Source organism: Vigna umbellata, chromosome 5 (assembly GCF_029865625.1).
Source record: "Vigna umbellata cultivar VRB3 chromosome 5, Vumbellata_1.0, whole genome shotgun sequence".
NCBI lineage: Eukaryota > Viridiplantae > Streptophyta > Magnoliopsida > Fabales > Fabaceae > Vigna > Vigna umbellata.
This window is the reverse complement of record NC_142169.1, coordinates 70,798,143-70,810,377: the sequence shown is the minus strand read 5'-3', so window position 1 is coordinate 70,810,377 and position 12,235 is coordinate 70,798,143. Positions and strand designations below refer to the sequence as shown.

The 12,235-nt window shown below is 30.6% G+C and overlaps 3 protein-coding genes across 3 annotated transcripts; 2 read left to right on the top strand and 1 right to left on the bottom strand.

The window, feature by feature from the left end:
- Positions 1–3,002: 3,002 nt before the first annotated feature.
- Positions 3,003–3,572, top strand: LOC124822393 (zinc-finger homeodomain protein 2-like). Its single transcript, XM_047294390.2, has one exon. It carries the CDS (start codon positions 3,003–3,005, stop codon positions 3,570–3,572), a length of 570 nt encoding a protein of 189 aa, XP_047150346.1.
- Positions 3,573–4,715: 1,143 nt separating this feature from the next.
- Positions 4,716–6,125, top strand: LOC124822394 (protein transport protein Sec61 subunit gamma). Its single transcript, XM_047294391.2, has 3 exons — positions 4,716–4,875; positions 5,000–5,115; positions 5,864–6,125. The coding sequence occupies exons 1-2, from the start codon at positions 4,782–4,784 to the stop codon at positions 5,113–5,115; spliced, it is 210 nt and encodes a 69-aa protein (XP_047150347.1). The 5' UTR covers positions 4,716–4,781; the 3' UTR covers positions 5,864–6,125.
- Positions 6,126–7,252: 1,127 nt separating this feature from the next.
- Positions 7,253–8,878, bottom strand: LOC124822395 (Protein kinase superfamily protein). Its single transcript, XM_047294392.2, has 2 exons — positions 7,522–8,878; positions 7,253–7,439 (listed from the first exon to the last, which is right to left on the bottom strand). Exon 1 carries the CDS (start codon positions 8,640–8,642, stop codon positions 7,536–7,538), a length of 1,107 nt encoding a protein of 368 aa, XP_047150348.1. The 5' UTR covers positions 8,643–8,878; the 3' UTR covers positions 7,253–7,439; positions 7,522–7,535.
- Positions 8,879–12,235: the final 3,357 nt, after the last annotated feature.

The following is a 12,235-nucleotide window of genomic DNA, read 5'->3' as shown; positions in this document are numbered from 1 at the left end:
TGGAGTATTCAGGATGCCATTTCAATGTAAATCATGAGAAAAGAAAAAGAATGATAAAAATATTCACGTATATTTGTAATGGGCAGTGACCATTCTACAATACCTTTTTTAGAAGTAACCATTCCTTATATGATTAATTTAGAATTTAAAATCTTCAAAATTCCGAAGTTGACGAACTGTTCTCACTAATTAAAAAAAGTATATTTAGTAACGCTTCCTAAAATTCTGATATTAAATATATGTATCTTAAATACCTTATGATGACAATGTAAATAAAATTTCAATGGGACAATTATTATATATATATATATGTATATGTATGTATGTATGCATAATAACAAAATGCAAAATACAAGACCAACAAATGAAGGCGTCGTAATAATAAAAAAGTGCGCTCATTAACCCTGCGAATTAAAAAAATAACCATTTATACCAATTTTAAGTTTGACTATATAGCCTTAATTAGATACAGGCTACTATTTGTTTTAACAATTATTTTTTAATTTTAAGGTAATATTATTTTTTATCATTTATGTATTTTTTGTTAAACGTTTAATTGTGCATAAATATAATTGTTTTATTAAATATAATAAATGCCCTATTCAAAACTTTCAACTTTGGTGTTTGCGTCACACATCTGTAGTCAACATGATATAGTTACAGGAGTTAAGGCAACACATGAGAACACAACTTAAGTTAATGAAATTAGTTGTTACATTAAATATCAATTAATGATCATATTAATGACTAATCCATTGTAACTTTTTTATTCGAAAAAAACAGGAACTTTTTTCTTTGTAATATTGTCTTTTATTATTAATTGAAATGGATTATAAACCAATAATTTTAAGGAGTCTCGCTTCTAAAATTCTTAAATTATGCGTAAGTTCATTTTAACAAGTTCTCATTCTAGGATTATCTCTTATATGTTGATCAACATTTATTGAAAATTAATAATTCTAACGAGTCTCCCTTCTAAATATAAAAGAATTATTAAATGAGAACTAGAACCTTTTCAAAAATTAATTAATAAAAATAAATTTAGAAAGAGAGAATCAAAGATAGTGTATCTGCACCAATATATTTCAATTTCAGTTACATTGCTTCAGTGTTTCAAAAACTAAAATGGCGATAATTTACTAAAAAAGTGGATTTATTTAAATTTAATAAAAGTCAATTACTTTTATTTAATTTTAGTGTTTTCATTTAAAAACAGGTATTCATAAAATATCTCTTACCTCTTATTTCAAGAGGTATATACGGTATTTTACCCTTTATAATGCTAATTTTGATAATTATTTTTAATTAATTGAAAAAAAAATTATTATCCATAATTCCAGTGTGTCTGAATTTGGGTTTTACTGTCTTTCAGCTTTCATTTTTCTTCGCTTTACATCTTTTAAAAAAATTTCAATCTTTCACCTACGTCTTATTATATCCTAAAAAAAAATCAACATTGAAGGCTAAAATTACACAAAGTTACTTTTTCTTTTTCAAATAATTACAGTGTTACTTACCTTTACCTATTTACTTTCAATTAAATATTCTAGCTATTTCTCTGTCTTTCTCTTTTAGAATTAAATTTCGTATATTATTTAGAATAATCTATCTCAATAATCTCCACCTGCCCTTTTCTTATTTATTTTTGTAAAATAATTTAAAATATAAATATAAATAGTTAAAAAAATAAATACTACAATTCAAAATTAAAAATAACTTAAATATTCAAATAATTTGTGATGAATTTTAATTATCAAAAACTATTTATAATGATGGTTTTAAATATATAAAATAAATATCCATCTCTTAAAATTCAGTAGTCAAAAGAATTGGTATTATTATGAAGCAATATCCATCTCTTTCAAGAGTTCAAAACTTAATATACAAGTTTTTAAATTTAATACAACTTATGTATTCAAAATGTTTTATAATACGTTAGAATTATAATATAAATTATATATTAAAATTATTTCTTATAATTTTATCTATATAAAAATAAATATTTATCTTTTAGACCACACAAATAAAATTATCATATCAAATATAAATGAAATTAGATATTAAACTTGATTTATATTTATTCTTCAGAATTTATAAATAATAGGGTAAATTAGATATATTTATTTTTTAGTATAATAAGAAGAAAAAATTACAACTTTAGTACAAAAATTTAATTTTATTTAAACTCTGGTAATTTAACACATACATGTTGTGTTTTACCTTTGGTAATCGTAATGTGTTTATTAAAGATAAAATTAACATCGATATGCAATTAATTTTGATGAAAAATTTTAATATGTGTTTTGTAAATTTAATATATATATATATATATATATATATATATATATATATATATATATATATATATATATATATATATATATATATATATATATTATTGAAAGGAAACTCGCACTATTATCTATAGTGCCTTGTTCATGCTGAGAAGCCATGTATTGTTTCTTTTACAAATTTTTAATGTACAGAAATTGTTTTTCTTTTATTATGTTTCAATTTTATTTTCTTAAAGAGTTCTTTCCATTTTAAATTTCAACGACCTAAATATAAAAAAACAACAAATCTTTCACTATTTAAAATACCGTGTTATGAAAAAAAAATTAATAACTATATAATTATATATTAAGGCTTTTTATTAGTTTGTTTAAGGTATGACGAAACTCTAAACTTAAAAACTTGTCTCTTGTCAATCCTGATAAAGAACTAGTTGATAAGAGATGCTGAAGTTCATTAAAAGAGCCAAAGATCTTAATTAAACCAGTGAAGAAAAAAATTAAATAACCATTAATGCTTCCACTTTAATCCAGAAAGTAAGATGATGGGATGAATTAGCTTTTGAAGAGTTTGTTTAACAAAACAACATCTTAGGATGCAACGAAATATGACATAATCATGCAGTAACATGTAATTACGTGTTACATCCCACCTTCAGTTCTACTCTATATAACATCTCTCCCTCAACACAAATCACCATCAACATCACCATGTCAAGCATCAATACCAGCGGTTTCACAAACCAAGTAGAAGAAAGCGACGAGGAAGAGGTTGAGTACAAGGAGTGCCGTCGCAACCATGCAGTGGCCATTGGAGGAGATTGCTATGACGGGTGCAATGAGTATATGAAACCAAACGCCGAGCGAAACTCTCAGGACAGTTTCCTCTGTGCATGTTGCGGTTGTCACCGCAACTTTCACCGCAAGCACAATCCCGTGCAGGAAAGTGAAACAGAGAATGATTATCTTCTTGATGTAGTTCCTTTTTCAGGGACGTTTCACCCAGCAAGGGCTACCGACAACAACAACAACCCAGAGCCACTGCAGCAAGTAAGGCCACTGAGGAGGAAGAGGACCATCTTCTCGGTGGAGCAGAAGAACCAAATGAGAAGGTTTGCTGATATTTTGGGCTGGAAACCTCACAAGGGTAACAGAGAGGAGATTCAACGTTTCTGCACTGACATGGGCATAAGCCGCAAGATCTTCGTGGTCTGGCTCAACAACAATCGTCACCGTGCAGCTCAAAACTCCTCCCAGACAAGTCTTCCATCAAGCACTTGATGGTCGCTGGATCGGTCTTGGCACTTAGCATTAAATAAGGATTTCCCATGCGTTGTTCAAAGCTTGGGATTTTGTGTAGTTTGGATTGGTCTGTCTTGTGTTTTTCTTCTGCAACTTTGTTTGTGTTTTAGCTTTCCTTTTGTTTTCTTTGCTTATGAAGTGCCTTGACGAATTCTGATATCAAATGCATTTTTTCATTTTCCTTCTCTTTTCAAACTACTTATTAAAAAAATTCTCTTTCACTTTATAAAGATGTCACGAAGAGTTAAATTTTGTAATTATAAAAAAAGAGATTAAAAATAAAATAATATATATAAAAATTTGTTGAGTGAGGAAAACCTATAATAGTTTTAAAGAAATTTTCTATTCAAAATCACCATCTAAACACCCTATTCAACTACAAAATATTATCTACAAGTCCATTGCCTCTTAACGATATAATCTCTCACAATTTTTCACTTTTTTGCCAAGCAATTTTTACCCACTTCATATTTCTAAAAAATTTTCAAATATTATATATCAAGTCATAAGAAATTATGTAGCTAGTTTTTAATTGAGGAGATTGAGAGAAATTATATCATCATGTATTTTGATACATGATAAAATTAGTTTAATTTAATAACGGTAAAATTATCCAAGTGAAAATATATTAAAATTGGTTAAAATTTGTATTCTTTTATGCAATAATATAAATAGTGATTTAATTAAATTATGTGAATAGTTCATTTTCTTTATATAATAGTATAAATAATAACAATAAAATTTAATTATAATTATAATTATTGTGTACCCTAAAATTATTGAATTAGGTAATAATTAAAATAAATCTTAATCATTTACGTTTACTTATACTATCAACATAAAATTAAGCTTTTATAATAATGTCAACAATTAAATTAATATTAGGCTGGAAAAAAATAAATTGATTTATAGACTACAAGCAATTCAATTTGTGTGCTTTAAAATATTATTAAATAATTTGAATTAATATTTTTAAATTTATATATTTATTTTTTGACATGGACAATATAGAGTTCCAAATAGTCATCGTAAGATCCAGCATGGCACCATGCTATTGGCCCAGTACACGTATAACCCAAACTCAAGTTTTTTTTTTTTGAGTTCTATAAAATTCAACCTTCGTCAACCAGCTTTCATATTTATTCAGTTTTCAATTCAGATCCAAAAGGCAGAAGGAAAAGAGAGATAATGGACGCCATTGATTCTGTGTTCGATCCGCTCAGAGAATTTGCCAAAGACAGTGTTAGGCTCGTCAAGCGGTGCCACAAACCCGATCGTAAAGGTGAAACCCTAAACCTAACTTTCCATATCTTTTCCTTGATTTCTCTTATGTTTCCATTCTTTTTCGACAGTATTGAATTTATGTTCTGTGGATCTTGATTTATTGGATCGGTTTGGTATTTCAGAATTCTCTAAGGTTGCCGTGCGTACAGCGATTGGTTTTGTTGTGATGGGATTCGTCGGTTTTTTCGTCAAGCTCATCTTCATTCCAATCAACAACATCATCGTCGGATCTGGATAGGTAATTTATACTCTTTCTCAATTTTGTTTTTCTCTGTTTTTTCTTTGTCCTGCTTGGACATCTGTTTTTTATCTTCTAGTTGAAACCTGGAGACCGGTCTGATTTTTTGTTTTTGTTATAATTGCTTTGGTAAATTTTAAAGTTTTCTTAATCGATGCTTGTTTGGTTTAGTTCTTATTCAGAAGTACTGTTGATCGTGTTGTCGTGCTGTGGTATCTTAAAATAATTCGATACGAGGGTTTAATTGAATCAGGAATTTAGGGTAATAATTTGTAAAAGTAATTTGAATTCTCTGCTCTTTATGGTTTCATTTATGGTGTCAGGCATAGAATGATGAGTTAATTGATCGCATTAGACCTTTTTACTGCAACTATTTTTAAATAAACATGTATGACATTCAAGTGCAGTGATTTATCAAAGAATATTCATCTGTTAGTATGCATATTTGCTTGGTTTAATACATTGGGAACATTTATGTGAGATGATGCATGATTATGTCTCAATACCCTGTCTCTGCTACCTGTTTCATTAAAGCATGTAATGGCTATATATATTTGTATGGGAGTATTTGCTGTAAACATTGTTGAGGATTTCATTTTCTTCTTGGAATATGTGTACTCTTTGAAACCTTCGGCAGAATGTCTAGTTTTTTATAATCGATTTAATGTTGTTTTTCTTTGTTAGTGAAAATGTGTCTTCAGCGAAGTGTGCAAAATGAACGATAAATAACCCTTGATTATTTCCGCAGGATGAGGGGAATTTCAATTGCCTCAGGAATCCAAGTTCTTAAACATTAAGAGGCAGAAAGAGTTCCCGCTTTGTTAGGTCATTCACTAAATTTAATTGTAGTTCTTTTGTACTTTATTTTTGGTATTTACTTGTATCTTATTTTCTTCGGAAGCATTACAGTTTTATTCGAAATGTACAATTTTATTTTCTCTCAGACCTTTGACACATTGTTTTGATTTAGGAAAAGAATGAAAGTAGTTGAGAAACTTTTCTTTTGGTTATGATTCTTTGTTAACTTCCACACCCTTTGAAGAGAGGCTAAGAGTTAGATCTTAGAACCCAATTTATCTGTAAAATAAGTAAATAGTTGAAGATAAAAGAAAAAAAATGGGAAGGTTATAGGACCGGCCGGGAGTTTTCTTTATAATACGTGACATATATTTGTTTGAGTAAAAATCTGGTGTTGTGTGTGATGCTTACCCGTTTTAAAGTTGTGCTGGTGGTGCATAATGTGATCTCGTGGTTGGAAAGTGATGAGGACCAAGCCTTCATCACTTATGCCATGGGGTCGCCCAAATCACGAAACTAGCCAATATCCTGTGTACACCATAACCAAGAACCAAAGCAGCGACGTCATATCATAGTCACCTTGCATTTTACCTTATTAATACACTCCAGAAAATTAATTTTTGGAGTAACAGATAAATCACATTTGAGCATTCAGTTAATTAATTGGTGTGGTTAAAGTGAAGATTGAATGAGTCAAGTGTGTTTTCACTCTCTGATTGATCGAAGAACAAAATATGAAAAGTTGTGTCATCAATTAACGATTCAATTTAAGTGAGTATGTGATGTCGCGAGTATGGAAATCTTTATCCTCTTCAACGGGTAGACTTTGGATCTGATTCATGTCAACGAACTTCCACCGTTAGTTTGTAACACTGGGAAATTTCATTGTCAAGTCTTAAACTGGTTTAATATTCAGATGTTAAGATTCCCTTTTTATCTGAAACTTTGTCGTGCCAAGAAGTATGTGATACAAAAACATGGCGACGAAAGTAATTTTTTTTCAAATCTGTTCAATTCAATAAACGATAACAACGTAAAGCTGAATCGATCTGATAGCTGTAGTATGATTTGTCTTCTTATACTTAATTATCATTTTAGTTTAGATACAATAAAGAAACAAGGTAAAGACACAAACATGTCAAATCTGGGACAGTACTACTACAACACCAAGAATCCAAATCGAAGACAACCACACAGATAAATGAAATGTTGAACATAAAAATCTAACACATTTTAGGGAAGAAAAAGATTTTATAAATAAAAACAACACCACGCGGTTTCAACAAAATACTTTTATATTTTTATTTTATTATCTCAAAGAAGTAAAGAATGGAAGTAATTAACACTAAAATATGATTTTTGACATGAATTAAACTAAAGGGAAAAGGGAAAGTTTCATGATGATATGCCCTTAAAGCTTTAGATAGTCTCTGCCTATATTGTCTACCCCGTACGTAACCATCACGTTTGGCTTGGTACGAATGTTTGTTGTGCATGCCCCATTGCCCAGCATTGCAACCTCAAACCTGAAAACAAAATTCCCAAATTTTTTTTAGTTGGGAAATTGAACTGATTTGACCGTTGACCCAAACGAGTTGGATGACTAACCGGTTCGCAGCGAGTCAACTCATCTGAATTTGAGTCACTCCAATGTTAACATCAGCCAAAACCTCCCTTATGGTGATGGATATCTTCCCACCGGCAACACCAGCATCCTCTACCACGCTCTCTTCTTCTGCTATACACTGAATTCGTGTCTGAGTTTGCCAACCAATACTTATCATCGGCTTCTTCCTCAACCAAACCAACCCATTCAAAACGCGCCTCCAAACGGGGAACCTTACTCGTTTCGCCAGCCAACTTTCCATTCCCATAACAATTTCACCAGCCGAAGGACGTTCATCTTCATTTTCTGACACACAACGTGAAGCGTAGCGTAACAGGCGAGTGATCGTTTCAACCATGTAACCCGGCAGTGCCACTCTCGCGTCACATATCTCTTTGAAAACTTGTTCATCCATTAACTGAACCGCCCATTCCACAACTGAAGCCGGTGTTTTGCAGGCATCGATGGCCTTTCTACCACTTATGATCTCCATCAACACAACCCCAAAACTGAAAATATCGTTTTTGGTGCTGAGTTTATCTGGGGTAGTGTAACACGGGTCCAAGTACCCCATTGTCCCAGCGGGTCGACTCATCGGATCAACCCCTCTCACCGCGAGTCCGAAATCCGCCAACTTCGCATTCCAACGTGAATCAAACAATATGTTGGAGGGTTTAATGTCTCTGTGAATCACCACAGGCTTACCTTGGTGAAGAAACTGCACCGCACGAGCGATTTGCATGGCGATTTGAACGCGTTTGGGCCACGTGGGAGGGTTTTCATTGGCATGAAGCAAGTCATGGAGAGAGGCATTGGGCATGAAGTCCATCACAATGAGTTTGTGGCCGTGATCATCACCACTCGTGGTTCCCAGAAGATTAACCACGTGAGGGTTTTCAGGTAGAGAAGATAGAACTCGGATTTCGTTTTCGAGTTTGGAGTTGTCGTGAAGAGATTGAAGGCCCTGCGATGGCTTCTTTACGGCGACCAACCTGAAGCTGTTGTTTTCTTTGAATCGAACAAATCCTTTGTACACCATCCCATGGCTTCCTTTCCCTACGACCCTTCTGGGGTTGAAGTTTTCTGTTGCTTTCACAACCTCTTCATACTCAAACTCTTCCATGGTTTCGCTGTTCTTCTTTCGATGGAATGTTTACTACAAAATGGAAAGAGGTACGAAAAGAAGAGAAAGAAACATGGAAGTTGAGATTGTTATAAAGTAATGTTCTTAAAACTGGTGTTAAGAATAAGATAATGTCTTGATGCATGATGAGCTTTTCGTAGAACCCAGGGAATAAAGGTGCTTTGGAGAGCTAAGAGAGAATCAAAATTAAGAAAAAATATGATCAGAGAATTATTGAGAAAAGGAAAAGTAAAAGAAAAAGCTAAAGAGTTTGTGACAGGATTCTGACGAAGGATACCACCATTTGCTGCTTATTGGGTCCCGTTTCTCGATTCTTTCCCTTCTTTATTTCAACTTTTTTTAACTTTTTTTCTCTCCCACTTTGCTCACTTCTTGTTATTTATCAGAGGAAAAAGCTTATGAAACATAAATCAGTTTAATACTTAACTAATTATATATCCCAAAGCCTTACTTATATAGAGTTAAGGCAAGTAAGCCATCCAAGGAGAGATTTGGAACGTGTAAAGCAAAAGGGATTATGCAAAACTCGTTTTTTTAAGACATATTTATCATTTATTGTGTCAAATTATCTTGTCAGTCATATGTCACCTTCAAATATAAAACCAACTCTCTATTTATGCAAAAATGAACGATATTATGACATATTTTTACATTCATTTGACAGAGTATATATAGAGATAAAATGATCTTAAAAGTGTAAACTTTTGTATTTTTTCAAGAAAGAAGATAAAAAGTAAGGTTAGTGTCAAATGAATGTAAAATATTTAATTGTATCAAAGAATTATTTTCTTCTGCAAAGTAAAAAGAGAAATTGTATTATGATACACTTTTACATTCATTTGACACATAATATAAGTGTAAAATGATCATAAAAATGTAAAGTTTTGTATTTTTTTTTTTAAAATAAAGAAAAAATAAGTAAAGATAATGTTAAATGAATGTAAAAAATTTAAATGTGTCACAATAATATTTTTCAATTAGAAAGGTTAAAACATCAAATACATGTTTTTTAAAAATAAACTAGTGACTGATGGAAGGTGTTGAACAGAGGATTTTAGTTATCTGATCTGGCATGGCATTATAAAGGAGTGATTTTTGAAGGATGTGAATCTTTCATAATTGCTTCATGCACCCTAACATTTTTGGAATTTATTTTCTGGAACACAAAAACAATTTTGGAATATTTTTTCAGGACAGAAATCACCCCTCCCTGTCAGGGGAAAAGATTTCCTGTAGCTTTTTTGATAGGATGGATGAAGAAATATGAAAGGGTGCAGGAAGCAACCCATTTTATTTGTCATTTCAGGCCCATTAGTGTCTCGAGATAAAGCTGGCAAAGCCCATAAAATAAAGTGATTCAACCACACACTCATTGCCTTCCAGACTTATTTCCTAGTTCATAATTATCAATTGTTGATTTGTAACTATTAAAAGAATGAGAATTGTGTGTAACTGGTAAAAAAAAATCTAAAATGTTTCCTCATGGAGCATATATGTTTTAAGAGAATTACCTTTATGTTTTCAATACGTAGACTTTGTTCACTTGAATGAATTTGAGGGAGAGTGATTGAGTGAATTTGAGAGGATTTAAAAATAAATTTTGTTGTTGTTTATTTGAGTGAATTTGGAGGTAAGTGAGAGTGAATTTAAAAGTAAATTTTTTTAATCTTTCAAATCAATCAAATCTTACACTAATTCTCACAAACGTTGCTTCCAAATTCACTCTCACTTACTTCCATATTCACTCAAATAAACAACAACAAAATTTATCTTCAAATCTTTTCAAATCCACTCAATCACTCTTCCCCAAATCCATTCAAGTGAACAAAGGTTAAGGATTTTTTTGTCTTTCACTCCCAACATGTCACACGTTTGGTGAGAACCGTTATCCTCTTTCTCATAAACATACAAGAACGTGTAAATCATGACCTTCTTCAATCTTACAGGCTGTTGCTTTTCAGTATTATGTAATTGGGCCCGCACACTTTAGCCCAAAGTGAATTGGGCCACGTTCACAATCCATTAAGACAAATTTATATATATATATATAGATAGATAGAAAGAATTTCTTCTTCTGACAACACCAACCAATTAATTAATTTTGGTAGAATCCATAATTATGCATAACTTTAACCTTTTTTGAATTTGCCAATGTAGAAGAAACATGTGTGTTGGTGAGAACAAAATAAATGAATCTGAATCCTACACTAAACTTTCAATACCTACCATATATAATACCAACTCAATTATTGTGATGATTAAATATATTTTAAAAGTGATCAGAGAGTAAATAAATTTAATTTTAGGTTTTACAGGTATAAAGTAAATATACACTGTCGTTGAAATTAGTCAAATTTTAAAAGCTAATATAATTTAATAAAGATAAAATCGTGATTGGAAAAAAACCGTTCAACATATTACTTAATCATTAAATATAAAAAAATAGTAAACAGGATTTGATATTTAAAATGATAAATAGTTAATTTTGATAATTTATTGAATATTTTGATTATTTATGTCTGAATGGTTTGTTCCATGTAACTGGGAATAAGAGAGGTGAAGTGGGGTGGCCCACTTGCAAAGATGATAATTCACTTTCTTTCATTTCTATAATTAGGGAGTGATTCCCACGCGCTCTCTGCATTACCCTGCTATTCCCAATCACATCAAAATATGAAAATGTATTTCATTCTCTCGAAATACACGTATGGTTATATTTCTGTATCTTTGAACAACTAAATGATAGAGTAAATCAGACACCATAATTAGTTTATTAAAAGAATTTTTTTTTTCTTCTTACAAATGATAATATTTATCAAAATAATAAATAATGTAAGAAGTGGTTGAAACTAAACATGTATTTTGTATTTTTAATTTTTAACAAATACTTGGTTTTTAATTAGTATTATCTGATTGGTAGAAATAATAACATATCCTATTAAGCATGAAAATAAAAAAAATTTCTATTGGAAAACATAAATGACAGGTATATCGTTATCCTTAAATTAAAAAATTGAAAGAAAAAGACAAAGTAAAAGGGTGATGCAGCAAATCTGAAATGGGTCTCACCAAAATCCCCTTTGGATAAATTTGTAAGAAAAAATATATACATTAAGCAACAACACAAGAAGATCATAGTAATAAATAAATAAATAAATTGTTGAGATTGTTACATAAATAAGTAAATAAATAAGAGAAAAGTGTGCAAAGGTGACGTTCAGCATAGCATGTAGAGGGAGAAGACTCAAACTCTGAGAACTGAAAAGTTTCTGAATTTTTGCGGCTTTAATTTTTTTTATTTGACCCTTTGTTTCCTTCCATCCATGCACATTTTCTTCACATAACATTACCTTTATTCTTTAATTCATATTTTAAGAGTAATTAATTATATTACATTTCTATTTTTAGGTTAAATTTAATAGGAGTTCAACTATAAAATTGAGTAAAAAAATATCAATAAATCAATCTATAATCTATATGTTTTATATAAGTTGTTCATGACTTATGTTCCTAATGTTTGGGGGCAAGAAATAAGGACATACTATCAAAGGGCAAAATTTGAGGATTACAAT

Bases quoted from the DNA above. Each gene is read 5' to 3' on its own strand.
- LOC124822393 (XM_047294390.2), top strand. From the start codon at position 3,003: ATGTCAAGCATCAATACCAGCGGTTTCACAAACCAAGTAGAAGAAAGC.
- LOC124822394 (XM_047294391.2), top strand. From the start codon at position 4,782: ATGGACGCCATTGATTCTGTGTTCGATCCGCTCAGAGAATTTGCCAAA. The intron at 4,876-4,999 runs GTGAAACCCTAA...TTGGTATTTCAG, and splicing joins CCACAAACCCGATCGTAAAG to AATTCTCTAAGGTTGCCGTG.
- LOC124822395 (XM_047294392.2), bottom strand. From the start codon at position 8,642: ATGGAAGAGTTTGAGTATGAAGAGGTTGTGAAAGCAACAGAAAACTTC.